General features: G+C 43.1%; 2 protein-coding genes and 1 long non-coding RNA gene across 6 annotated transcripts in view; 2 read left to right on the top strand and 1 right to left on the bottom strand.

Annotated features, from left to right (window-relative positions):
* Positions 1-226: 226 nt before the first annotated feature.
* LOC149322591 (retinol dehydrogenase 7-like) lies at positions 227-19,127 on the top strand. 2 transcript variants are annotated; one of them, XM_089480336.1, is made up of 5 exons: positions 227-295; positions 10,814-11,140; positions 13,340-13,598; positions 16,703-16,860; positions 17,608-19,127. In XM_089480336.1, exons 2-5 carry the CDS (start codon positions 10,828-10,830, stop codon positions 17,823-17,825), a joined length of 948 nt encoding a protein of 315 aa, XP_089336462.1. In that variant the 5' UTR covers positions 227-295; positions 10,814-10,827; the 3' UTR covers positions 17,826-19,127. The 2 variants fall into 2 exon arrangements, with proteins under 2 accessions (XP_089336462.1, XP_089336470.1); XM_089480344.1 differs by lacking the exon at positions 227-295 and adding an exon at positions 6,697-6,709.
* Positions 6,505-27,541, bottom strand: LOC149322590 (uncharacterized). Of its 2 annotated transcripts, XR_016271975.1 has the most exons (4): positions 27,077-27,541; positions 16,163-16,244; positions 10,840-11,107; positions 6,505-6,677 (listed from the first exon to the last, which is right to left on the bottom strand). It is a non-coding gene; the product is annotated as an uncharacterized LOC149322590 (long non-coding RNA). The 2 variants fall into 2 exon arrangements; XR_016271976.1 differs by lacking the exon at positions 16,163-16,244.
* Positions 25,195-27,847, top strand: part of LOC149322589 (retinol dehydrogenase 7-like) — an 8,670-nt gene continuing 6,017 nt past the window's right edge. The window contains exons 1-2 of one of the 2 annotated variants that reach the window (XM_089480318.1): positions 25,195-25,353; positions 27,051-27,377. In XM_089480318.1, coding sequence (XP_089336444.1) covers positions 27,065-27,377 — 313 coding nt within the window. In that variant the 5' untranslated portion in view covers positions 25,195-25,353; positions 27,051-27,064. Of the gene's footprint in view, positions 25,354-27,025; positions 27,378-27,847 lie in introns of both variants that reach the window. The other variant, XM_089480326.1, reaches the window with a different exon arrangement.

Genomic DNA, 27,847 nt, shown 5'->3' with positions numbered 1-27,847 from the left:
ATTAAGCCCACTGCGATTGGGAGAGAGGAGCTACCAGCAATCAGTTACGCAGCTGATTTCTTCAATCACACTGTTGACTTGTATGCATAAAAGCCAGGCTGACTGGCTAGCCTTCCTAGTCAGTCCACACCCACAGCTTCACTTTCCCCCACTCACTTCTATTTGTGTTTGTGGCTCTCCTCCAAGTGAACAAGGTTCAGAAGCTGCCCTTCTACACAGAGAGGAACAAAAGGAGAGGAGACTGCTTTTTCAGCCATCACCCGAAAGAGATAGGCTTTTATTTAACCAACCACAGGTTAGTCACTGACCTCCAGCTTTAATGCTTGCAAGCCTATGTATGGATATATTTGTTTTAAGAATGGAGCTCTTGCAGGAGTGGGGAGACCTTGGTTCTTTAGCAATTCAAATAAGGGCCAAGAATTTTGCAGCAACACTTCTTCCATGCTTTCATATTCCTAACAGGGGAAAGTTTTACATGATGGATTTCTGGTTGTTCAGAGTGGGTAGGTGGGTGTAAGTGTGCTCTTCTCTCCAAATTGCCTGTCGACTTATGGTGACCCCATGAACTTCATAGGGTTTTCTTAGGTAAGGAATACTCAGAGGTGGTTTAGAAATGCCATTTGAGAGAAAAAAGTTGTTGATGTGAAAGGAAAAAAGATCATTAGTTAAAAAGACCTTCGGCATGCTAAGGCTGAGCCCCTGTTGGCTCTAGAAAGCTGCTTTGGGTCTCTTTGGAGGTATGCTATTTAAATGATGCATGGGTCCTAAGAGTCCAGAGGTCACACCAAAGCCACACTCCATTCCTAAGCACTGGAGTGCAGCTTTTGGTGCAGCTTCCGGATTCTTAGGATGCATGCATCATTTAAATAGCATACCTCCAAAGAGACCCGAAGCAGCTTTATTGTGGCAGTCTGTAATAGGCCGTAGTTGCATAAAAGAGAGCAGTGAATAGTTCCCAGCCAAATTCACTTAGAGGAGAGCCACAAACAAAAAGAGAAGAGAATGGCGAGAAATGAAACCATGGGTGTGGACTAACCAGGGATTCCAACCAACCAGCCTTGCTCTTCTGTGTACAAGATAACAGCTTGATTTCCGAAATCAGCAAATGACGCTTTTCCAGACATGGATTTAAATGCTGAAATCTTGCCTGATGTATAGGATAACAGTTTGGGTTGGGTGGATGGACTAAAACCCTTTATTTTTATATCGATTTCCTTTCACTTCAGTGACACTGAACAAAACATAATATCTAATCCCAATCTTTATTATGCAATCACAGATCATTAAAACACAAGATAGCCATAACACAAAACACAATACAAAATGTATCCCTAATAGAAAACATAATATAAAAGATCAACAATATAAAAGAGAAAGGGGTAGTAGCAGTTCAGTAATTTTAAAAAGGCATAATAGACTAGGGTTATTTAAAAAGGGAGACAATCTCCAGTTCTTGCATATGTGTCTGAATCATAATTTTACAAATCCCATCAGCAGATAAAAATAAAGTTTCAATCATTTCTGTTACACATGTCCGGCCAGAGAGAGGAGAAGGAGAGGAGCTGCTTGGCAGCCATTTTGAGACCGTGTGCTTGAGACCGTGTGCTCGTTGCTGAAGGGGCGGAGCTTCTGTGAGTCACATCTGTGAGTCACAAGGGGGCGGAGCTAGCAGACTAGCTTTATATACCAACTTCCAGAGCCTTCCAGAACAGTCCGGCCAGAGAGAGGAGAAGGAGAGGAGCTGCTTGGCAGCCATTTTGAGACCGTGTGCTTGAGACCGTGTGCTCGTTGCTGAAGGGGCGGAGCTTCTGTGAGTCACATCTGTGAGTCACAAGGGGGCGGAGCTAGCAGACTAGCTTTATATACCAACTTCCAGAGCCTTCCAGAACAGTCCGGCCAGAGAGAGGAGAAGGAGAGGAGCTGCTTGGCAGCCATTTTGAGACCGTGTGCTTGAGACCGTGTGCTCGTTGCTGAAGGGGCGGAGCTTCTGTGAGTCACATCTGTGAGTCACAAGGGGGCGGAGCTAGCAGACTAGCTTTATATACCAACTTCCAGAGCCTTCCAGAACAGTCCGGCCAGAGAGAGGAGAAGGAGAGGAGCTGCTTGGCAGCCATTTTGACACCGTGTGCTTGAGACCGTGTGCTCATTGCTGAAGGGGCGGAGCTTCTGTGAGTCACATCTGTGAGTCACAAGGGGGCGGAGCTAGCAGACTAGCTTTATATACCAACTTCCAGAGCCTTCCAGAACAGTCCGGCCAGAGAGAGGAGAAGGAGAGGAGCTGCTTGGCAGCCATTTTGACACCGTGTGCTTGAGACCGTGTGCTCGTTGCTGAAGGGGCGCGCGAATTTTCATTTTCTTTAACTCAACAACTCTGCTCAATTGGCATCAGGTTAGAATCAGATATTGAAACAGAACCTTCCCTTTAAGTGTAAGATAGCAGCCAGTACTTACCTTTAAAGAAGTATTCCCAATAGATTGACTGTTATATTTATTACTAAAGACTTTGCAGTATGGACAACGAGGGATCTGCCGCAGTCACCTGCAACTCTTGTGGGATGTTTCTCTTCTTGCCTACAGAAGTGGAGAACTTCACATGCACCAAGTGCAAGTTGGTAGCACTCTTGGAGGAGAAAGTGCAGCAGCTGGAGTCCAGAGTAGCTACACTTCAGCATATTAGGGAACAAGAGGATTTCCTGGACTCAATAGAACTAACCATCTTGGATGAGTACCACGCAGAGGAAGATGCTAGGGTGGAAGAGGTCACTTGCCAAACAGAGGAGGCAGACAGCTGGAGGAATGTCACAAAGAGAAGTAAGCCAAGAAGGAATTGTTCGGGGAGCTTGCAGCTAGAGAATCGATTCGAAGCTCTTTCCCTTATCAAGGAGGATGAAGAAGAGCAGCATGGACAGACTTCTGGGACAGAGCAGAGGAGCCTGAGAGTCCCACCCGAGGGAACAGTCGCTGCTAAGCCTCGGAGGAGGCGTGTGGTCGTAGTGGGGGACTCCTTGCTGAGGGGTACAGAAGCAGTGATTTGTAGGCCTGACAAGATGTCTCGAGAGGTGTGTTGTCTTCCAGGTGCAAAGATCCGTGATGTGACAGAGAGGCTGACAAGACTGGTCAAGCCTACTGACCAATACCCCTTCCTTTTGGTCCACCTGGGAACTAATGATACTGCAAGACACAGCATTCAGAACATCAAAAGGGATTACGAGGCGCTTGGTAGGAAGCTGAAAGGAATGGATGTACAGGTTGTCATCTCGTCTCTTCTGCCAGTTGAAGGGCATGGTCCAGGAAGGGAGAGGAAAATAGCAGATGTGAACAACTGGCTTCGCAGATGGTGCCGCCGAGAAGGATTTGGATTCTTCAATCATGGGCTGCGGTTCCATGAGGAGGGACTTCTTGCAACAGACGGGTTGCATCTCACGCCAGTTGGAAGAAATGTTTTTGCCAACAGTCTCAAGAACTTGATCAGGAGAGCTTTAAACTGAGTTCCGAGGGGAAGGGAGACAATATTAAGGAAGGCGAAAGGGATGGCGAAAATAGTCAAACTGACATAGAGGAAACAAGGCAAACAGTGCAAGGACCCAGCAGTGGGAGGCAAAAAAACTTGCACAGGCAGCAAGTAAAAGGGAACCATGGTCTGCGATGTCTCTAGACTAATGCACAGAGCATGGGCAATAAGCAAGGTGAACTCGAACTCCTAGTACAACAAAGCAAATATGATATAATAGGCATCACTGAAACCTGGTGGGATGAGTCTCATGATTGGAATGTGGAAATAGAGGGGTATAACCTTATTAAGAGAAATAGGCCAAACAGGAAAGGAGGAGGAATAGCACTATATGTCAGAGATATTTACACCAGTGAAGAGATCCTGGACATCAATCATGGAAGCCAGGTGGAGAGCATCTGGATAAGAATCAAAGGGGAGGGAAACAACAAGGGTGTTACGGTGGGAGTCTACTACAGACCCCCAAGTCAGACTGAGGAATTGGATGATATCTTTCTAGAACAGATGACCACACAGTCAAAAAAGAGAGATGTAGTAGTGATGGGCGACTTCAACTATCCTGATATTTGCTGGAAGTCAAACTCAGCCAAATCCTCAAGGTCTAGCAAATTCCTCACTTGCCTGGAAGACTATTTCATGGTCCAAAAGGTGGAAGAGGCAACAAGGGGGTCAGCTATTTTAGATCTGATCCTAACCAACAAGGATGACTTGGTTAATGGGGTGCAAGTGGTGGGATCCTTAGGTGGAAGCGACCATGTTCTCCTGGAGTTTGTTATACAATGGAGAGGAGAAGCCAGGCAGAGTCAGACACGCATCCTAGACTTTAGGAGAGCGGATTTCAGTAAACTTAGAGAAGTACTGAGGGCGATTCCATGGTCAGAAATACTAAAAGATAAAGGAGTTCAGGACGGATGGGACTTTCTCAAAAGGGAGATACTGAAGGCACAATTTCAAACAGTTCCAGTGAGAAAGAAAAACGGGAGGTGTCTCAAGAAACCAGGATGGATGACTAAGGAACTTTCAACCGAGCTAAGTTTGAAACGGAACATGTATAAGAAATGGAAAAAGGGGGAAATCACGAAAAAGGAATTCAAAGAAATAGCAGGCATGTGTAGGGGTAAAGTCAGAAAAGCTAAAGCGCAGAATGAACTCAGGCTTGCTAGAGAGGTTAAGAACAATAAAAAGGGCTTTTTTGGATATGTCCGCAGCAAGAGGAAGAAGAAGGAAACGGTAGGGCCACTGCGTGGAGAAGATGGCAAAATGCTAACAGGAGATAGAGAAAAGGCAGAATTACTCAACACCTTCTTTGCCTCAGTCTTCTCAGAAAAGGCAAAGGATGCTCAACCTGAGGATAATGGAGCAGAGGACAGAATAGGGGAATTTCAGCACAGAATAAGTAAAGAGATAGTCAAGGAACACCTTGTTAATCTAAATGAATTTAAGTCTCCGGGACCAGATGAACTCCATCCAAGGGTATTAAAAGAACTGGCAAAAGTAATATCGGAGCCATTGGCAATCATATTTGAAAACTCCTGGAGAACAGGAGAGATCCCAGCAGACTGGAGGAGGGCAAATGTTGTCCCCATCTTCAAAAAGGGAAAAAAAGAGGATCCCAACAATTATCGTCCAGTTAGTCTGACATCAGTTCTAGGAAAGATTCTGGAGCAGATCATTAAACAGAGAGTCTGTGAACATCTAGAAGGCAATGCCATAATCACAAAAAGTCAACATGGGTTTCAGAGAAACAAGTCATGCCAGACAAATCTAATCTCTTTCTTTGACAAAATTACCAGCTTGGTAGATGAAGGGAATGCTGTGGATATAGTATATCTGGATTTCAGTAAGGCCTTTGACAAGGTTTCCCATGACATTCTTGCAAACAAGCTTGTAAAATGTGGGCTAGACAAAGGAACTGTTAAATGGATCTGTAATTGGTTGACCGGCCGAACCCAAAGGGTGCTCAACAATGGCTCCTTTTCATCCTGGAGAGAAGTGACCAGTGGGGTCCCACAGGGCTCTGTCCTGGGCCCAGTGCTATTCAACATCTTTATCAATGACCTGGATGACAGAATTGGGAGCATACTTATCAAATTTGCAGATGACACCAAATTAGGGGGAATAGCTAATACCCCAGAGGACAGGATCAAGATTCAAAATGACCTGAATAGACTAGAAAGCTGGGCCAAAGCTAACAAAATGAAATTCAACACAGAGAAATGTAAGGTATTGCACTTAGGGCGGAAAAATAAAATGCACAGATATAGGATGGGTGACACCTGGCTGAATGAAACTACGTGTGAAAGGGATCTAGGAGTCCAAGTAGACCACAGGTTGAACATGAGTGAACAGTGTGATGCGGCAGCTAAAAAGGCCAATGCTATTTTAGGCTGCATCAATAGAAGTATAGTGTCTAGATCAAGAGAAGTAATAGTGCCACTGTATTCTGCTTTGGTCAGGCCCCACCTAGAATATTGTGTCCAGTTCTGGGCACCACAATTCAAAAAGGACATTGAGAAACTGGAGCGTGTCCAAAGGAGGGCGACAAAAATGGTGAAGGGTCTGGAGACCATGCCCTATGAGGAACGACTTAGGGAGCTGGAGATGTTTAGCCTGGAGAAAAGAAGGTTAAGAGGTGATATGATAGCCCTGTTTAAATATTTGAAAGGATGTCATATTGAGGAGGGAGCAAGCTTGTTTTCTGCTGCTCCAGAGAACAGGACCCGGAACAATGGATGCAAGCTACAGGAAAAGAGATTCCACCTGAACATTAGGAGGAACTTCCTGACAGTAAGGGCTATTCGGCAGTGGAATGCACTTCCTCGGAAGGTGATAGAGTCTCCTTCCTTGGAGGTCTTTAAACAGAGGCTGGATGGCCATCTGTCAGGGATGCTTTGATTTGGATTTCCTGCATGGCAGGGGGTTGGACTGGATGGCCCTAGTGGTCTCTTCCAACTCTACGATTCTATGATTCTATGATTCTATGATTCTATTGGTATCTCCTAACAGATAAACCAAATGCAATTCTTCCAAGAAATTCCAAAAGTCTTCCAAGATCAACAACAGATAAGTGCCAACGTCATGTGAAAGGGGGTGGGACCAGATGTTGTAATTCCACTTAATTTCCATCTCTAGAGTCTTGTGCAGTGATGTCCATAGGCAGTAATGTCTGGAAAGAAATTAAAGAAAGCCAGCCATCTGGTATGGATAATTCAGTTGACTCCTGGACAATTTAGCTGATATTGTAACCATACAAGTCTCTTTCTGTTACATGCAGAAAACAAACAGTTAGGGAAAATGCAGCATGGTTGGTTAATCATCTGTGCCTCAACCTTTGGATTTGTGTACTTGTAATAGTTCATTTGTTTTCTTCCTCAGACGGGAAGAGTCAGATTAACTTTGCAGTTTATGTCTAACTAGTAGGAAATTCTCCCATGTGTGTAATCTGAAAAACAAGCGCCCGCATGTTTGCATGAGTGCAAGGTAATGTCCTTCAGCATGGAGGAAACATTCTCTTACAAATGTCCATAGCTGTGTCTTTCTGGAAAATCAGTGTGCACCTTTGAAACTGTTATTACTTCACAGGCTAGATTGCCCACAGGCTGTATTTCATCCACCTGCCTCCCAAAAGGGCTTAATAATATTAGTATTAGCATGCAAAGGGATTGTGCAGCACCTTTGAGATTAAGGCCCTGTACACACCGGCCATTAAGGCCAGCATGGGGGCAGAGTCAGGGTGTAGCATCGTCATGATGCATGCTCAACTCCGCCCCTCCCCGGGTGCCCTGATGCTGCATGCCACTTCACATGGTATGTGGCCTCATGGCGCGCTCTGGGACTACATCCATAAGACGCAGTGCTGAAGGAGCACCATATAGCTGCGGCTTTTTGCAGCTCCTTTGTGCGCCCTCAACAGTCCAGATTGGGGCCACAGCATAAGGCTGCCGCAGCCCCAATCCAACTGGGAAAAAGGGTGGTGTCTCGCCGCCCCTTGGGGGCTGTCTGCACAGCCCCTAACTGACACAGAGACATTGGTAACATGAGGCTTCATAGACGTGAGCCTACTTCCTCAGCATATGGTTTTTAAAATGTATGATGTATGCTAATTTATGTCTTAATGTGCTATTTTATCTTTTAGTGTATTCATTCCTTTGATTGTAAACCGCTTTGATCTATTGGGAAAGCGGTCTATAAAGAAACAATTTATTATTATTATTAATTTATATAACCAGACTCAGTTCTCACTAAAAAAAAATTTTTACCTAGTATCTTAGTACTGAACACTAAGAAGTACATTCCACTGATGAAAGACTAGCTTCAAGCTGATGTTAGAACACATAGCAGTTGCTGCAGAAAAGCTGGACGAATTTGTTCCAGGGCTGAAGAGAATCTCAGAATTCAAACTAGATTGTCAAACAGCAGTTGTGGCACAGGCTTCAGTGATACCATTTTTTTTAAATATCATGCCCACTGACAGACTGAAGAGTGTAGAAGTCAGGAGATTATTGCATTAGCTTCGCTGCCAGGGTAGATTCGGGATGTAACTTCCTTAAGGTGGATCTTATCGCATTTACGCATCACTGGGCAATATGCAGCTCATATACAACCCGGGCTTCTCTTGCAGCTTTTCAAGAACAGGATTTTCCCATTCTTGAAAAGATACGGGGCAAGCCTGGTGAAGCCCGGGTTGCATACGGGCTTCATACTGCCCAGCAATGGGTGAATGGGAAAAGATCTGTCTTAAGAAAGTTACAACCTGGGTCTATCCTGGCAGCGAAGCTAATACGATAATCTCCTAAGTGTTTAAATATTTAAATCTTGCCTGATGCATAGGTCAACATTAGCGCTGGCTGGATCAAAATTCTTTATTTTATATCATTTTCTTTTCAGTACATAGACTTTGGCCAATGCATAAGATCAAAACATAATGTTAAAAGTATATAAAAACATTTAAACACATCTAATGTAGAGATCATAGAATCACAAAACTTTAAAGCTGAAACATATGCAATTCTCAGAAGCAGCTGCATGGCTTCTGGAAAACTATACAGGTTTCTGGGGAAGCTGCATTGCTTTGGTAGAAAAGCTGTGCAGTTTTCCATTATTGCAAGGGAGAATTTCCAAGTGTCCTGAAGCAACAGAATGAAAAATACGTTCATTGTTCTCAACATCTGACAAGCAGAACCAACTACTAGAACAGCTGGGAAGCAGATGAAGAGCCAGGAATGGGGATCAACTGACATTTCTTTCTGTCTCTCTTTTTTGGCCTGTTATAGTTCCCTCCCACCCTCAGGTCAGTAGGCAATGCATTTTAGATGTGTTTACGGTAGGTGTGAACTAGAACTTTGGATACAAAAAAAATCATTTACCAGAATCTATGCCCTCTCTTATTTTGATTGGTGGTTAGTAATCAATGGTTTCCAAGTAGTTTTGGTGGCTGAGGGGAAATCAGCTCCCTGGGTCCAAGAGATATCTATGTCATTATTAAACTGGATCACTTTGAGTTTGTTGATACTGATGAAGTGGACAAGCTTCTTGGAAGTATTAGGAGGAGGACGTGCTCTCTCGATCCCTGTCCCTCCTGGCTGACCGCCCAGGGTGGTGATGCTGTAACATCATTATTGCAACGCATAATCAATGCATCATTCAGGGAGGGAAAATTTCCATCTAGTTTAAAACTAGCAACAGTTAAACTGTTGCTCAAGAAACCCTCCCTGGACCCCCTGGTAAGGAATAACTATAAACCGGTCTCATTATTGCCATTTTTAGGTAAGTGATCGAGAGAGTGGTTGCCTTCCAACTCCAAGCAGTCTTGGATAAAACCGATTATCTGGACCCATTTCAAATTGGCTTCATATTGGGATATGGAGCTGAGACTGCCATGGTCATCTTAGTCAATGATCTCTGTCTGGGCATCGACAGGGGAAGTGTGACCTTGTTGGTGCTTTTGGACATCTCAGCAGCTTTCGATACCATTGACCACGGTATCCCTCTGGAACGCCTGAGGGAGTTGGGCATCAGGGGCACTGCGCTCCAGTGGTTCCGTTCCTACCTCTCGGGCATATTCTAGATGGTGCAGTTGGGGGACACGTGCTCCTCTAAGAGGGAACAAACATCTGGGGTCCCTCAGGGAGCTATTTTGTCTCCCACTTTGTTTAACATTAACGCTGGGAGAGAACATCCGGAGGCACAGGGCGCGGTGTTATCAGTAAGCTGATGACACCCAAATATGCTTCTCTGTGTCTCCGCCTGCTGCAGTGTCTAAGGATGACGTTTCTCCTCTGAATGCCTGCCTGAAGTCGGTAATGGGCTGGATGAGGAAAAACAAACTCAGTCTGAATCCAGAGAAAACGGAAGTACTGGTGATAGGTTCCCCAGGCCCAAGGAAGGAAATTTATCCACCTGTCCTGAATGGGGTCACACTACCCCTGAAGGACGAAGTTCACAGCTTAGGAATACTTCTGGACTCATCCCTGCAGTTGACATCTCAAGTAGATGCGACGGTCAGAAGTGTTTGCTATCAGCTTCGGTTGATACGCCAGCTGCAACCCTACCTGGGCCAAAGGGACCTTGAAACTGTGGTACATGCTTTGGTAAACTCTCGCTTAGATTTCTGTAATGCGCTCTACATGAGGCTACCCTTGTACCAAGCCCAGAAGCTTCAGTTAGTACAAAACATGGCAGCCAGATTGGTCACCGGTGCATCCAGGTTTGACCATATAACACCTACCTTGAAAGATCTCCACTGGCTGCCCATTCGCTTCTGAGCGCAATACAAGGTGTTGGTTATTACCTATAAAGCCCTACATGGCTTGGGCCCGAGTTACTTGAGGGACCTCATCTCCCCATATAATCCACCCCGCACACTTAGAACATCCGGGAAGAACCTGTTGGAAATACCATCTTCCAGATATGTCTCCACATCCCAGATGGCCTTTTCTGTAGCAGCCCCGTGGATCTGGAATAGTCTTCCCCAGGAGCTCCAGCTTATGACCTCCCTGGAATCATTTAAAAAGAGACTCAAAACCTTTCTCTTTTGTCAAGCCTTCCCCTCTGTAGAATGAATAGTATTTTCGATGCAATTGATTCCCTGCCTTACCCTGCTGTATGTTGTCCATAGAGTTGGTAGAATTTTATATTGGAATTTATTTATCTTGTTTTTATGAGATTGTGTAATGGTTTTTTAATTAGTCTGTAACCCCTCTTCGATCCAATGGGAGAGGCAGGGAAACACAAATAAAATTTATTATTATTATTATTATTATTATTATTATCCTTCAAATTTCTCTTTCTTTCTTTTCAAAGTCCTGTCTGCAACCATGTGGTTTTACCTGGCTGTCCTGTTGGGGCTTTACTTCCTCCGCCGATGGTACCGGGAGAGACAGACTGTGGACAACCTCAGAGAGAAATACGTCTTTATCACTGGCTGTGACTCTGGCTTTGGGAACAAGCTTGCCAGGCAGCTGGATGCCCTGGGCCTGCGGGTGTTGGCAGCCTGTTTCACCCAAGAAGGGGCAGAAGAGTTGGAGAGGCTGTCATCCGATCGACTGAAAACCACCATCTTAGATGTCAGCAGCAAAGAGAGTGTTGTGGCAGCAACTGAGTGGGTGAAAGGAATTGTGAGGAGCAAAGGTGACAGATTCCCTCTACTTCTCTTGTGCTCTCTCTCCCTCTCTCCCTCCCTCTCTCTCTCTGTTGTGTGCCAGTAGGGTGAGTGACATAACTGGTTGACTTCAAACGTTCCCAAGAGCAGGTAGGGTCACCAGCAGGCCAGAGGAAAAGACCTTGACCTGCTCTTGACCTGCTCTTTATTTCAAGGATTTATATTCCGCCTTTCTCCTGCAATGGGATTCTTCTGCAACAATGCAGTAAGATATTTTAAAATGACCCCTCTGGGTTCACCCAGTGTTATCAGTTGTTATATTCCCAGTATTTAAGAGGCCTAAAATGAGTAGTTTTATCACTCCATCATCCACCCGTAACTAAATATATTTCAATGAATAATATGAGAACTGTTTAGCTGACTTCTGTTGTTCTGGATTTGTACAGACAACAATTAGAAAAGGAAAAATATTGAAGGACAAGATGAAACTGCTGGCTTCTAACTCCTAAAATGAAACATAGGCGGGTTATAGACCGCCCATTTGGGGCGGTCTGGACCCGCCCCTTTCCCCAGAGTATCGGGGCCTCAGCGGCCAGAACGGCAGCCGCTGAGGCCCCAATCCGCCGCTTTTCAGGCTGCGGGGAAGCAGCAAAACGCCGCTTCCCCACAGCCTGAAAAGGGGTGTCCCTGGGGCTTCAAGCCCCAAGGACACCCCGCGGCGGCGGGGAGAAGAGAAAGGGGCCGCTTGGCCCCTTTCTCTTTTAGTCCGCTGGGCGCAGCCGTCTGAAGGCTGCGCCCAGCGGACTAAACCAGGAAGGAGCTCCGAAACGGAGCTCCTTCCTGCTCCGTGTTCAGAGCGCACTAAACACCCTGGCGCGGAGCAAGGACGTCACGTCCGCGCCGCCCCATCTAGAGGCAGCACGGCCGTGACGTCCTCACGGTGGCGGCCGTATGGAAGGGCCGCTGCCGTTTAGTGCGTGACGAGCACACACTAGGGTTAGGGCGGTGCGGAAGCACCGCCCTTTTGTAACCCTAGTGTGTGCTCGTCACGCACTAAAGTGCCGGTCTGTAACCGGCCATAATCTATTTTAGACCAACATCAAGTCGTAATGCAGAATAAATCATTGGAATCAGTGGTAACCTCTTAGGAGAATTTCACACGGGAGGCTAACCATGAGTAAATTCCCATGAAATCATCCAAAATCGTGAAAAAGTGTGATCGGGGTTCACACCCCCATGCGCTTCTCCCATCAATAAATCGTCATGGAGGCACTGGCACTCATTTGTCCTGTGAGTAAAGTGTCCTTGGAGCCACCATTTGGCAATAACAGGATCTGTTATTGCCAACTGGCAGTTCCAAGGACTCATAACTCACGGGACAAGAAGTACCAATGCCTCCATGATGATTTATTGATGGGAGAAACATATGGGGGTGTGAACCCCAGTCGTGTTTTTTTTCACGATTTCATGGTGATTTACTCATAGTAAGCCTGCCATGTGATATTCTCCTAAGAGGTTACCACTGAGTCAAATGATAAAAGTCAGCTAAACAGTTATTTGTTTTTGTTATTCCAAATGTGTTTGCTGGGCTTTTTTTTTTTATTTCGGCTTTTCAAATGTTTTGTTCCTCTTAGTGGATAAATATGAGACTATAATATGATTACTTTATTCTTGAAAGTATTGAATTTATGGAAACACCTCACCAGAAAGTTTTGGATCTTCTGTTTCATGTCAATAAAATAACTTTCATTTAAAAAAAAAAAAAAAGGGGGGGGGGGATATTGCAATTCATTTTGCCATGCATATATTATAAACAGTGTATTGTGGGTTGATGACTAGGTATAAGACATAATAAGCAAAAATATTTTTAAAATATATTTTCCCAGAAAATATCAACAGCAAAACATAATATAATATGCCCCCAAATTTAAAGAAAAATTTTCTGTCCCTAGATCAGTTTTTATTACTGATCAGTAGTCATTCAGAAACACTAAAACATTATCTTAAAAGTGATGGCAGGATGAATTTGTAATGCCCTTAATGTTTCTCTCAAAGTTTAGTTGTTATCCATATAATCCTACAATATATAGCTCTGTTTACAAAGTGATCAGAAGGACATTTGTGATGACAGAGATTTTTTTTTTAAAGTGAGCATCAAGTTATTAAAATGTGTCAAAATGAGGCATAGAAGAGATGGCAATGAATGTGTACATTCTCTCTTCCCACAGGGCTCTGGGGCTTGGTCAACAATGCAGGTATATCTTCTTATGCAGCTCCCACTGGGTGGCTGACCAAGGATGACTTTGCAGAGGTGATAAATGTCAACCTGCTTGGACTGATTGACGTGACGTTGCACATGCTGCCCCTGGTGAGAGCTGCCAGAGGAAGGGTCGTCAATGTGGCCAGTGTCATGGGAAGAGTGGCATGCTTTGGAGGAGGTTACTGTCCCTCCAAGTATGGTGTGGAAGCTTTCTCAGACAGCCTGAGGTACAATACCAATTCTGAAGGGTTCTTTTTTGCTAAGCTGAGTGATGTGGTGTTTTCCTACATCCAACCTGTACTGAAGGAAAGAGATGCACAAATACAGATACCTTGAGCTGCAGTGATTCATTGCAGAGATTTATATGCCTTGTCGTCGTTGTTGTTAACTGCCATCGAGTTAGTTTTAACCCATGGTGATCCTGTGGATAAGATAATCTCCAAGACTCCCTGTCCTCCATTGCCTTGCTGGAAACTCATACCTTCCTAATAGAGTCCATCTGTCTAGCATGCAGCCTTCCTCTCTTTCTGCTTCCCTCCACCTTTCCTAGTAGTATTGTGTTTTCTAATGAGTCGTGCCTTCTCATGATGTGTTCAAAGTATGACAGCCTCAGTTTTGCCATTTTGACTTCCAGGGAGATTTCTGGCTTGATTTGTTCTAGGACCCATTTGTTTGTCTTTTTGACTATCCATGGTATACTCAGTGCTCTTTTCCAGCACCACATTTTGAATGAATTAATTTTCTTCCTATCCTCTTTCTTAACTGTCCAGCTCTCGCATCCATACATGGTAATAGGGAAAACTACGGCTTGTACGATTCTAACTTTTGTGTTCAGTGGTATAACTTTGTATTTTAGAATCTTTTCTAGCTCTTTCATAGCCATCCTCCCCATTCTTAATCTTCTTCTGATTTCCTGACTGCAGTCCCCATTTCTGTCAATGTCTGATCCCAGGTATGAGAACTCTTTTACCATTTCTATTTCTTCATTGTCTCGGTTGAGTTTGTCAAGATTCTCCATGGTAATTGTTTTTTGCTTTCTTTATGTGCCTTATATACCTTAGGTCCAGGTTATCTGATATAACATATAGCCCCCATATGAGCCTCCTGGCCTCTGTGATTCATAGGAAGGGGCCCTCTTCCAACTCTTCTGCCTTCACAAGCTTGATTAGTGGGGATGCTTGACAGGGCCTTCTCTGTATCTGCCCCAGGCTCTGGAAGTGAATTGTGTGTTTGACATTGTTTTTAGTATTCTTAATAATTTAATCCCATTTTAATTTGGCTTTTGTGGTATTTTGAGTCCTGGGTTTTTTTTTTTTTTTTTGGGGGGGGGGGGGAATAAATAAAGTTAATAATAAGAACGCTTGCTTTTTCCTGCAGGCTGAATCGTGGAACCTCAAAAATACATGGTTGTAAAATTTTGAGTCCAGGCTAATTGAAACAGATTAAGATATCAATTAAGATAGAAATTTTCTAAAGAAAGGTGATAACTTAATTAGGTTTTTAAAAACTTTATGGCTTAGTTCAGTTAAAATTTCATCATTAACTTAATTCCAATATTAAATTACTAATTATCAAATAATTTGGACATTTTCTTACAAAAAAGAGGAACTTAGGGGCTGTGCAGACAGCCAGTAAAGGGCAGCCTGCAGCCGCCCCTTTTACAGCCAGGTCAGGGCTGTGGCAACCGCACACAGGTTGTGTCCTTTTTGTACTCTGCAAAGGGTGCAGTAGCCACTGCACTGCAGCTTTACTGCACTCCCTCGACTCTGTGTCATGCGGACACAGTGCCAGAGGAGAGCCGTGATGCCACATGCCATGTGGTGCAGTGCACAGTGTCACACCAGTCTGGGGGCAGATCTGGGACATGGATCATGTAGACTCTATGTCCCGACTCTGCCCCCAACCCAGCCAAAGATGCTGGTGTGCACAGCCCCTCCATTAAATCTTTGTATGTTAATAGATTCATATAAAAGGAATTCCTGCATTAACTTAATCCTAGAATTAATAATAGAATTTATTTATACCCTGCCCAATCACTAGGAATCCGATCAGCTTACAACAGTAGGGAAATACAAAGCAATAGCAATAAACAATAACAATACACATAAGATAATAAAGAAATATAACATAGCAATACATAGCAAAAAACATAATAACAACAATAACAGTAATATTGTAGCAATTCAATAATGACAAAAGCCTAACACTGATTATTACATTCAAATCAATAATTATCAAAAAGAATTCCCCATTTCCAACCCCTCATTGGGAAAAATAACAAGCAGATGCCAATAAACAATGAAACAATAAAGAAAATACAGCACAAGTTACAACATTACCGTCAAGGAATTAAAATAAAAGATTACAATCTAACAACCTGAAAAAGGGGAGACTAAAAATTAGCAACAAGATAATTAAATTATTAAGCTATTAATTAATAACATGAGCTGCAGTGCTAAAAAGCTAGTGAGCCAAAAGGAGATCAAATTATAGAGTAGAGATAAAGAGAAAACAAAAGAGGAATATTTAACAGGTTGATTTAAAAAATGTGATGAAAGCAGGGAAGGGCAAAAGTAAAGTCATAAGTAGCATTTTTCAGCTTCATTCTAGGCGTTTATGCTTATTCATTAAATAAGCAAGTTTTGTTTTTGAATTTATACCATGAAGAACTTAAAAGGAAAAATCTTTTTCTCTATTTTGCAGTTTAATTATAAGAGAAAAAATATTTGCATCCTTTATATTTTATTCAAAAAAATAAAATATTTTATTCAAAAAATATAAGGCCACTTACTCTCATAAAGCAGAGTGTGGTCTTCTTGTCAGATTAGTTGATTCAAAGATGGCTCCCTCATCTTTCTTTGCAGATAGATTTTCTATGCAGTGGGAAAGGGAAATATTGGGGAGTGATAATAATGAGAGCCCCAATCCTTTTGTCCATTCCAGGTAGAATAATCCTCTGGAACCCATGGGTTTTAACTGCATGTTGACTCACCCTTTGACTCAAGTTGGAGTTAATCAAAATGTTAGAGACTACAAAGTATTCCCCTACACAAAATTCCAGTTGTTCCAGCCACTGGTGCAGGGTCTTACTGCACCCTGAAGTACTGCAGTGGCTGGGTTATGTGAATAATTCGGTCCTCTTTTCTTTTCAAGTGTTCTCAATTGAGAAGCCGTGTTCTTACACTAGAAATTGTAAGGATCCATACATATTTCATGACAGACTATTCTTGAACTGGAGCACCTAAGGGCACATCAATCCATCTAAAGTATTTACGTTATAACTCTGGTTCTAAAGGAAATTATGTTTCTTTCCCCCTTTTTTCCAATGCAGACGAGAGCTTCTTCCTTTTGGAGTCCAAGTTAGCATTATTGAACCTGGAGCTTTTGCTAATCCCATTGTCAAATTAGCAGAAGAAAATTTAAGGGCTACATGGAATCGGATACCTTCTGATATCAAAGAGATCTATGGGCAAAAGTACTTTGACAACTGTAAGTTAACGTTCTGGCAAGTTTCATGCAAACTGTAGCTATGTTTTTGGGAAACTGAATGGGAAGGGACTGTAAAATTACTTAAAATGAGGTGTGCTGTCATGAAAGACTTGGAGAAGGCTGCATCTGGTAAGCAAAAAAACGAGGTTTATTGGATTTAAAAAGAACAGAGCATTCTTTGTTAAGGCTAGGAAAGACATTAATTCTAGTCCCATTCTGGTGTAAAGTTACTGAATGCAGTAGTTCTGACACTGTGGGATGTAACCCTCCCACGATGCCTTCATTGCACCTCCATTGCATCCACCATCAGTGGCGTCCCCACCCCAGGTGTCACCCAGTGCGGAGAGATGGGGCTTCCAGGGGTGCGACTTCTGGAGGGCATGGCCAAAAGAGCACTCCCCCACTTCACTGCCAGAGTGCATAGAATTGTGCTGTGGCATGAGGTGAGGGGTGCACTCAGCCCTCGCAGCAGCCCTCCCCCCCCCAAGCTACAAGTCCCATCTTGCCATGGCCATGTGGGACTCAGAAGGCTGGGGGTTGGGCAGATGCATTCCAGGTCCCACACGGTGATCCTCAATCCATTGCTGTCCAGATGCTAGGGCCTAAACCTTCCATGAAGCCTATTTTGCATGGCCAGTGATCAGGGGAGCTGGCAGTCCAAGGGACCAAAACTTGCCTGCCTGTAGCTCAAAGGAAGTTTAGCAAGACTAACTTTTCCTTGTCTCCCCCCCCCCCCCCAACATGCAGACTATAAACATTTTGAAGATCTCACTAAAGGAGCCAGCAAGGACCTCTACCTGGTCACTGACTGCATGGAGCATGCCCTGACATCCCGCTACCCTCGCACTCGCTACACTGCAGGCTGGGATGCAAAGCTCTACTACATTCCTCTGTCTTACATGCCAACCTTAGTAGCTGACTATGTCCTGGCCGGCCTTGCCTCAAGGCCAGCCCAGGCAATGTAGATCCTGTGCCAAAAAGGACATCATAAACATCCAAACCAACCAACAAGATATGGGAATGGGGCCCAACTCCAACTGCATTGTTCCATGTCCTTATAAGATGAAGCCTCAGTTACTGAATATCTATTAGGAAAACTAAGTTTTTTTTCCATTGATTCAGTACTATTGTTCTTAACTGCCCTCGAGTTGACCTCAGCTGATGGTGACCCTGTGGATGAGACATTTCTAAGAGCCCCTGCCTTCCCCTGCTCTGCTTAAGCCTTACAGATCCATGACCTTGACCTTCCTAATTGAGTCTAGGCATCTGGTGTGAGGTTTTCCTTTCTTTATACTACCCTCAACCTTTCCTAGCATTATTGTGTTTTCTAATGGGTCGTGCCTTCTCATGATGTGGCCAAAGTATGAAAAGTCTCAGTTTTGTCATATTGGTTTCCAGGAAGAGTTCAGGCTTGATTTATTCATGGGCCCATCTGTTTGTGTTTTTGGCTGTCCGTGGTATTCTCAGCATTCTTCTCCAGCACCACATCTCCAATGAGTTTATTTTCTTTCTGTCTGCTTTCTTCACTGTCCATCTCTCACATCCATACATAGCGATGGGGAATACCATGACCTGGATGATTCTAACTTTAGTGTTCAACTGAATAAATGTATGGCTGAAGATCTTGCCTAGTTCTTTCATAGCTATTGTTCCCATTCCTAATCATCTTCTTATTTTTTTTGACTGCATTCTCTGTTCTGATCAATGTTTGATCCAAAGTACAGGAAAATCTTTAATTGTTTCAATTTCCCCATTGTCTAGGTTGAATTAATGTATAGCGCTATATAAATATAATATAATATAATATAATGTAGGTCCTCCATGGTCATCTTTCGGCCTCTGAGGGGGAGAGTAGGCTGGCCCAGTTCCATCAGGGGCTAGCCTGAAGATAGAGGCTCCTCCCTCCATAACTGTCATCTTTCTGCTGGTGAGGGAGAGAACAGACTGGCCTAGTTCCATCAGGGGCTAGCCTGAAGCAAAAGGCTCCTCCCTCCATAACTGTCATCTTTCAGCCTCTGAGGGGGAGAGTAGGCTGGCCCAGCTCCATCAGAGCTAGCCTGAAGAAGAAGAGCCCTTCCTCCAGTCCATCTGCCTTGGTCCCGGCCTCAGAGGAAGAGAAGAATGCTGGACCTGATCCCCTCTCTCCCTCACCATTCCCTTCTCCTTTTGTGTCGTGTCTTTTTAGATTGTAAGCCTGAGGGCAGGGAACTGTCTATTATCCCCTTTGTTGTAAACCGCTTGGATTCCCAGTGATTGGGCGGAATATAAATAAAACCTATTATTATTATTATTATTATTATTATTATTATTATTATTTATTTTCTTTGTGTTCAGCAGCAAGCCTGCCTTTGCACTTTCTTCCTAGAACTTCCGCAATAGTTCTTCCAAGTCCATAATGTTTTCTGCTATTAATATGGTGTCATCCTCACATCCTTCATGCCTCCTCCCCCTAAGTTTAATCCTGCTCTTCATATGATGGTTTCTGCATACAGGTTGTACAAGCAGGGTGATAAAACACAGGCTTTCTGACCACCTTGCCAATTGGGAACCATTCTGCTTCTCCATATTCTTTTCTCACAGTGGCCTATTGTACTGTGTATGCATTTCTCACCAGAGTTATCAAATGTAGTGGTACTCCCATGTCTTTGAGAGCTTTTCATGTTTGATGTAGTGAAAAATTTTGCTATAGTCTAAAAAACACATGCTGGCTTTCTTTTGGAATTCCTTGGTCTGCTCCATCAGCCACCATATCTTTGCTATGTGGTCCCTAGTGCCTCTGCCTTTTATGAACCCTGATTGTACCTCTAGGATATCTCTCTCTATATGCGGTTGAAGTCTGTGTTGTAGATTTTTTAGCATAATTTTCTTTCCATGGGAAATTAATGCTATGGTCCTATAGTTGCTTTTGGTTCTCTTTTGGGGGGAGGGATGGAGATGTATATCGATCATTTCCAGTCTATTGGCCAGTGTTTTGTTTTCCATATTTCTTGGCATATTTTAATTAACACTAGAGTTGATTATGTGTGAATTATAGCAGCTCAGTCGAATATCATCTGTTCCTGGATACTTATTTTTCCCAATTTCTCTTAATATAAATTCCACCTCTCTTTCTAGAATTCGACATTCATCTTCATATGATTCTTCATTCCATGTGTCATTCATTTTTTCTTCTCTTTTGTATAGTTTTTCTTTGTATTGCATCTAGCATCTTTTTATTTCTTCTCAGTCTTGCAGTATGTTCCCATTCTTATTGTATAGCACCCCAGCAGTACTAATGATTCATACATTTAAGGTGCTGTTCTATACCTCATTCTATATGGTGGGGCTGACTTTTGTGTAGCAATAGCAAGTATGTTTCTATATCGCTTATCAGTGTACTTAAGCATTACCTAAGCAGTTCACAATGTGTAAGCTAATTGCCCCCACAAGCTGGGTACTCATTTTAGCGACCTCGGAAGGATGCCAGGCTGAGTCAACCCTGAGCCCCTGGCTGGTATTTAACTCACAACCTTGTGGTTTGTGAGTGAATGACTGCAGTACATGCATTTAAGCACTGTGCCACCAGGGCTCTTAGGCCATAGGCTACTTCCCCCCCCCCCCCCAAAAAAAAAACAGTTTTTCGTTGATTAGACTGCCTGAGGGATTCTAGAATTTTCAGTACTAAGAAGAGTAACTTTTCCAAGCTATAGCCTAGGCATGTATAAATTGCATTCTTGATCACATCTTTTTCTGTTCTTTAATTACCTATGCTAATTGGAGTCTTTTAGAAGGAGTCTAGTCTCCAATTCTGTGCTGGAAGGGGAGAGGAAGTGTTGGTCTTTAATAAAGTGCATGATTACTTGTCACACCCAGGATGGAAAGTCATTCAGTTTTCATCCTTTTTCCTCCTCCCCCCCTCCCCACTTTCTGAAGAATTATGCTTTTCTCTGTATCTTCTCCCTTTGATTCCAGTGAAAGTGAAAATAATTTCATCCCTGTGGCTGCTATATTATTCCCTTTTGCAATTGCCAAGGGCCTTTACATGTGGCAGAAACCAAGCCTTTGCTCATCAAGTTTATCCATGCCCTTGAGTTGTCTCCCCTTTCATCCTTCTGACTTAGAGGATGCCACTTCTAGGGCTGCCACAAGAATGAAGCCTTCTGTGACCAACCTAAGGAAAACCTTTCCCAATGACCCACCCCTTCCACCCTTAGGTCACTGATGTGATTGTACAATGTAGGGTCCAGGCAGTATTACTGTTGATAAGGGGAAACTGGAACTCCTGATTTGAACATTCTTCCAGTCCTAACGCAGAATTGCATGGTGTAATTGATTTTGTTATCAAATGCTATTCCAGTTAACAATTAAATTTACAAGACCAAGTATCCAATCAAACTTTGAGGTACAAAAGAACTCTTTGAACTGAATGTTTAGTACACTTTTAGTATATTTGCCATGCTAATGGTTGATTTCATCTTCACTTCTTTAAGTAATTAGTGGTGCATTTAAGTCGCAGTCATGTAGGGAAAGCGTTTCAATGTCTGGGGGATCCAGGAGCTGGATAAGGAGCAGGACGTTGTGGAAGAGAGTAGTTTGCATTTTCAGTGGCAATTTCCATTCCACATGGAAAGACACACCAACACACAAGATGTAGTTGGAAAAAAGGTGGCCACAACTTTTATTGGTCACAGCTGTAGAAAATAGGTTTGCACACATAGGTCTGGATCCAGGCATCAAGCTACCCATCTGTAATTAGGGTTGCCATAATTCTCTACTAAAAACCGGGACAAAATGTAGGACAAAATTTAGACCAAAATATAGGACAATTGTAGGATAAAATTTAGCCCAAAATGTAGGACATTTAAGAAAATGGAGGACCATAAATGTCCTACATTTGGGGCTAAATTTTATCCTACAATTGTCCTATATTTTGATCTAAATTTTGTCCTACATTTTGTCCCGGTTTTTAGTGGAGAATTATGGCAACCCTACATCTGTTGATTGATGAGCCTGATCCTCTGGCCCAATGCCAGAACCTTTGAGATGACAGGAAAGGATCTCTCCTGCGAAGAAGCCCACTTTCATCCCCCTGCCACCAGAAAAGATGCCCATTCCCACCTGGGCAAGCCCATTTCCACCCCAGACTGGAATCCCATAATGGGATCCTCATCTGTTACCAATGCCTGGGAGGCACGAGTACCAGACGACCCAGCTCCAGGGCCCATGCCAATTGCCCCTCAAAAGTTGTGACGAAACAAAATTATACAAATGGTAAAAGCAGCTACAAGATACACAATTACAAAAATTCCAAGAGGTAAGAGGGTGGGATGCTGTTCAAGGGCAACTGCTGAGTGAAGGGGAGAGCAGGAATATAAATACCCCCACCTGGCCAGCATGAAGTTTGCCAGATCACTCTGGCCGAGTCTACCAGCCAATGATTTCAGATGCAGGTTTAAACTCATTGGCTGGTGGTTCCTTCATCTTCCTGGAGTACACAGAGCTTCACAGGCCCCTGGGAAGGCGGGACCAACAATCTTTTGTAATAGAGCGACCACCAGTGCTCTGCTTTCCATCACAAATAGCAAAGCAGCCATGTGGTAAGTCACACAGATTACTTATGACCTAGAGAGAAACACATCACTGCTTCCCTTGCCACACTGGCCCCTCCCGCACTCTCACATGCTTCACACCCTGGAAGGAAGGTGGGTTCCTCACAAAAAGCTCACAAGAGGGCCCTGGAAACCTGGATTGGTTGGTGCCGGAGGGTTGAAAATATTTGAAGGAAAGACGAGCTCCCTACTATGAGCACAAGCAAGCCATGCCATCATACCTTGCCATCGGCTACACTAAGATTACCATTTGTGCTGGGAAACTTGGAAAATCCTGGATTGAAGGGACTAAAAACTGTCCCATCTGGCTGGGCCAGCCGAAGCTGTAAATTCCAGATTTCTCCTTTGTTGCAGGGTGGTGGGTAGGTTAAAATGCAGCAGTGGTGATGAAGCAGGAAACATGCAACAAGACTGTCACTGACAAGAGCCTCATGCACTAGATGGTGGAAGACTCAGAGTGAATCTGACTGAACATGGACTAGAGCCCATTTGAAGGTCTATGCCTTGGCAATTGTGGCAGCAAAGAAATTATACTTCTCTACCAACACTGTGCCTGCACAGTGTCATCCAGCTGAGGTGTTCCGAGTGGTCAGGGGTCTTTTACACTTTGGCCCACAAGAAGAAAATAGAGATCACTCAATAGCTCACTGTGAAGAATTTGCAAGACATTTTGTAGACAAAATGGCTAGGATCTGCTCTGACCTCAGAGTTTATCACATTGGCTTTGCTCCTGTGATAGATGTGGGATGTAATTTTAAGAAAGCAGATCTTATCGCATTTCCCATCACTGGGGAGTACACAGCCCCAATGGCATCACTAGCGGGATGCAGGGGATGTGGACCAAACCATGTGACACCCTAAGGGGGGGGATGAAACCACTGCTCCTCAAACACCTGCCTTTGGGCAGAAAGGGACTATGGCATTCAACTGATTCCATTTAAAATGCTTTAAGAGATGGTGGAAGTGGGGTGAAGCTCAGTGGGAGGAGAAAGGAGAGGTCCCAAAAATTTTTAATATTAAAATTTAAAATTTAAAAATTTAAATTAAAAAATTGAAAATAAATTTTAAAAAATTAAAATATGTTTTAAATTTAAACAGTGTACTTTCAAGATATAATTTCAATTTTTCTGGTTGTTTATGTCACAACTATTAGCATTACATTCAGTGGTATATGGGAATTATGATTCACGAGTAACATTAGTGCAAAAAAGCATTACTAAGGATTCTGCATGGTGTGAAATGGGAGAAGATCGATGGAGGTGCGACACCATGAGCTGCTGCATCAGGTAATACCAACCCTAGTGACACCACTGTCCAGCCCATTTGCAACCTGGGCTTCTCTGGCCTCTTCCCGCATCTTTTCAACAATGAGATTTTTCCATTCTTGAAAAGATGAGGCAGAAGTCCAGGTTGCAAATGGGCTGCATACTCCCTGGTGTCAGGGAAATGCAATAAGATCTGCCTTCTTAAAGTTACATCCTGGTCTATCACAGGAGCAAAGCCAATGTGATAAACTCCCCAACTGGAAAAAAAACAGATTTTATTGCACAGCAAATCATCCTCAAAAGGGCCCCGTTCCAACCCCCGGCACCGTAGTTGACACAGGTCCAGTGGATGTAATCTTGGTGCCTGCTTGTCCTGTATTATTGGATAAGTTTCAATTAGCTGTCCCCATTCAGTGCTGAGGGGCGCCAAACTTCCGACCCGAACATTTAACGCTCCTCAGCACTGGCAGGTTTCATTTTTATTGATTTGATTATTTGTATGTACAGCGCTGTGTACATTTACAGCGCTATAGAAATAAACTATAATAATAAATAAATAAATAATAAAAGAGCAGGCATCAATTGCACAGTGAAACAAATGGTGCATATGTGCGTGTGTAAAACTATGAAAATATGCCATGAATGTTTGTTTGGATAGGTTTATTGATTTCGTGAATTCTACCAATAGCAATACTACCATTAGTATAGTCTCTTGCCTTGTGGGAGCATGCAACCCACCTCCATTGAAAGGTAACACTATAAACCAAAGTGGCAAAATGACTAAACTGAGGCTGTCATACTTTGGACACCTCGTTGGAGATGACATGACTTATTATTATTATTATTATTATTATTATTATAGTTTATTTCTATAGTGCTGTAAATGTACACAGCACTGTACATACAAATAATCAAATCAATAAAAATATATAAAACCTACCAATGGCATACAATCTGCAAAATGCATAAAAACAATAGGTAATTATATAAAATAGAATTAGTTAAAATGCTTGAATCCGTGGATAACAATTCCGTGGATATGGAGGGCCAACTGTAACAACAAATCGTGGGGTATGCAGTGTTTGGTCTCTGTAGCAAAAGATTTTCACAAAAAGCCAATTTTTTGTCATTCAGTAACAGCAGGTAGATACAGTTGACCCTCTATATACATTTGTGAATTAGAAGGAGACTGGACTTGGGGAAACCCAGATCATAAAACCAAATGGTTTGCAGAGGGAAGGCTCGAGTGCCCTCCTTCCATCTTTCCATCATTCTGTATCCTCAGGCAAGTGCCTGCTTTGCCTGTTGGATTAAGGAGCCCACTGTGATTGGCAGAGAGAAGCTACCAACAATCTGTTGTGCAGCTGATTTCTTCAATCACACTGTTGACTTGTATGCATAGAAGCCAGGCTGATTGGCTGGCCTTCCTGGTCAGTCCACACCCACAGCTTCACTTTCCCCCACTCGCTTCTATTCGTGATTGTGACTCTGCTCCAAGTGAACTTGGCTACAAGGTTCAGAAGCTGCCTTTCTGAACACAAACTGCAACAAGAGGAACAGAACTGGTCAGAAAAGGAGAGGAGGTTCTGCTTTCTCAACCATCACCAGGAGCAGATAGGCTTTCATTCAACCAACCACAGGTTAGTCACTGACCATCAGCCACTTTTCTCTGTAAGTGTGTGTTTTGCTTAAGGCCTGCAAGCCTGTGTATGGGTATACATATTTTTTTAAATAACAGGGCTCTTGAAGGAGGGTGGGACCTTGGTTCTTTAGCAATTCCAGTAAGGAGCAAGAATTCTGCACCAACATTTCTCCCATCCTTTCACATTCCTACCAGGGGAAAGTTTCACCTGGTGGATTTCTGGTTCTTCAGGGTGTGTGCCAGCCTTCAAGACGACTTACAGTGTCACCATGATCTTCATAGGGTTTTCTTAGGCAATGAATATTCAGGGATGGTTTACATACGCCATTTGAGAAAACAAGTTGTTGATGTGAAAGGAAGGAAGAACATTAGTTTAAAAAAATCTTTGGCATGCTAATGCTGAGCCTCTGTTTGCTCTAGAAATGCAGTTGCATAAAGCAGAGCAGTGAATAGATCCCAGCCAAGTTCACTTGGAGGGGAGCCAGAAACAAGAACTGAACATAGGGGGGAAACTGAAGCTGTGGATGTGGACTGATCAGGGAGACCAGCCAACCAGCTTTACTCTTGTATGCACAAGTTAACAACTTGATTCCCGAAATCAGCAAGTAAAACTTTTCCAGAAATTGATTTGATTTTTGACATCCTGTCAGATATATAGGGCAACAATTTGGGTTGGGTGGATGGAACAAAACCCCTTATTTGTATATCATTTTCCTTTCAGTTCAGTGACTCTCAACAAAGCATAATATCTAATTTTAATTTTTATTATGCAGTCACAGATCATTAAAACACAAGACAATCATAACACAAAACACAATACAAAAGATATCCCTAATACAAAATATGATATGAAAGGTAAATATATATATAAAAGAGACAGGGCTGGTATCAATTCAGCAATATATATATATATATATATATATATATATATATACACACACACACACACACACACACACACATAATAGACATAGGATTATTTAAAAAGGTAGCTAAACCCATTGTTGCATATGGGTCTGAATCATACTTTTACAAATCTTATCAGCAAAGAAAAAGAAAGCTTCAACCATTTCTTTTACATGTGTAGTGGTACTTGCTAACAGATAAACTAAATGCTACTCAGAGAGTCTTCCAAGGAATTTATTTAAGAGGGGTGTAATTAATCTCAACTGCTCACCTCTGTGAAACTTACCAAAAAAAAAAAAACCCAAACATATGGGATAGAGATTCTACTACTCCATCTTCACAGGGGCAAACACAATTTTTGTGAGGTATTCCCTGGAAGTGACCATCCAGCAGCACAGAAGGAATAACATTAAGTCCTGATTTAGTTAAGATTATATGCTATTTAGAGATGGTCAGATTTTCAAGACAGTTTACACCATTGGTATTAAATGACAGCCTTGGATAAATTGGGGAGCAGATAATAGGAGCAAGTGGTAGAGAATATTGCATACCTATAACTTGAACTCAGTAATCAAGAATCAATTTTGTCTTAGATATGTCTTCGGTGGGAAACTTGTTCTCTGTAATTTGTCTTTAATAACTTTAGACCACTGGCTAATATAGCTGAAGAATTCAAAAGCTTAGGGCATTGCCGCATGAGAGGGCTTTTGCACTGTAACATCCAGCTCCCTGGGTCCAAGAGATATCTATACCATCCCTCTTAGATTTTTCTTTTCTTCGCTTTCAAAGCCCTGTCTGCAACCATGTGGTTTTACCTGGCTGTCCTGTTGGGGCTTTACTTCCTCCGCCGATGGTACCGGGAGAGACAGACTGTGGAGAACCTCAGGGAGAAATATGTCTTCATCACCGGCTGTGACTCTGGCTTTGGGAACAAGCTTGCCAGGCAGCTGGATGCCCTGGGCCTGCGGGTGTTGGCAGCCTGTTTCACCCAAGAAGGGGCAGAAGAATTGGAGAGGCTGTCATCTGATCGGCTGAAAACTACTATTTTGGACATCAGCAACACAGAGAGTGTTGTGGCAGCTACTGAGTGGGTGAAAGGAATTGTGAAGAGCAAAGGTGACAGATTCCCTCTACTTCTCTTGTGCGCTATCTCTCTCTCTCTCTCTCTCTCTGTTGTGTGCCAGTAGGGTGAGTAACATAACTGGTTGACTTGAAACGTTCCCAAGAACAGGTAGGGTCACCATTAGGCCAGAACAAAAGATCCTGGCCTGCTCTTGTACTTTTTCAAATGAACCCCCGTCTTAAAAATGAGCAGATAAAGTTCTGTGAGGCCTGAAGTAAAGCAAGACTGCCTGCTAAAGCTTGCTAGTTAACCATGTTTAAGATAGCACTGGTAGATGGTTCAAGCTTTAAGAACTACACAAACACCCCTCCTCCTTGGATGCCACTCAGTTCAGAAATCCCTGCAGCGTATTAAGATGTTAGAATACAGACCCTTTTTAATCTCCTACAGAAGATGCAGTTTGACTCAGAGGGAGACTGAAAAGTTTGCAATCTTGAAAACAAAGGCTGAGGCTAGAGTATCT

This window comes from Sceloporus occidentalis, unplaced genomic scaffold (genome assembly GCF_023333645.1).
Source record: "Sceloporus occidentalis isolate IW3139 unplaced genomic scaffold, rSceOcc1.0.p SCAF_1, whole genome shotgun sequence".
In the NCBI taxonomy this organism is placed as follows: domain Eukaryota; kingdom Metazoa; phylum Chordata; class Lepidosauria; order Squamata; family Phrynosomatidae; genus Sceloporus; species Sceloporus occidentalis.
Note: the sequence above shows the minus strand (reverse complement) of the source record. Positions and strands in the feature narration are given on the sequence as shown.

What these genes read in the sequence shown, in the direction of transcription:
- LOC149322591 (XM_089480336.1), top strand. Translation starts at nt 10,828, where the DNA reads ATGTGGTTTTACCTGGCTGTCCTGTTGGGGCTTTACTTCCTCCGCCGA. An exon ending in AGGAATTGTGAGGAGCAAAG is followed by an intron (nt 11,141 to 13,339) that starts GTGACAGATTCC and finishes CTCTTCCCACAG; the next exon opens with GGCTCTGGGGCTTGGTCAAC. An exon ending in GCAAAAGTACTTTGACAACT is followed by an intron (nt 16,861 to 17,607) that starts GTAAGTTAACGT and finishes CCCAACATGCAG; the next exon opens with ACTATAAACATTTTGAAGAT.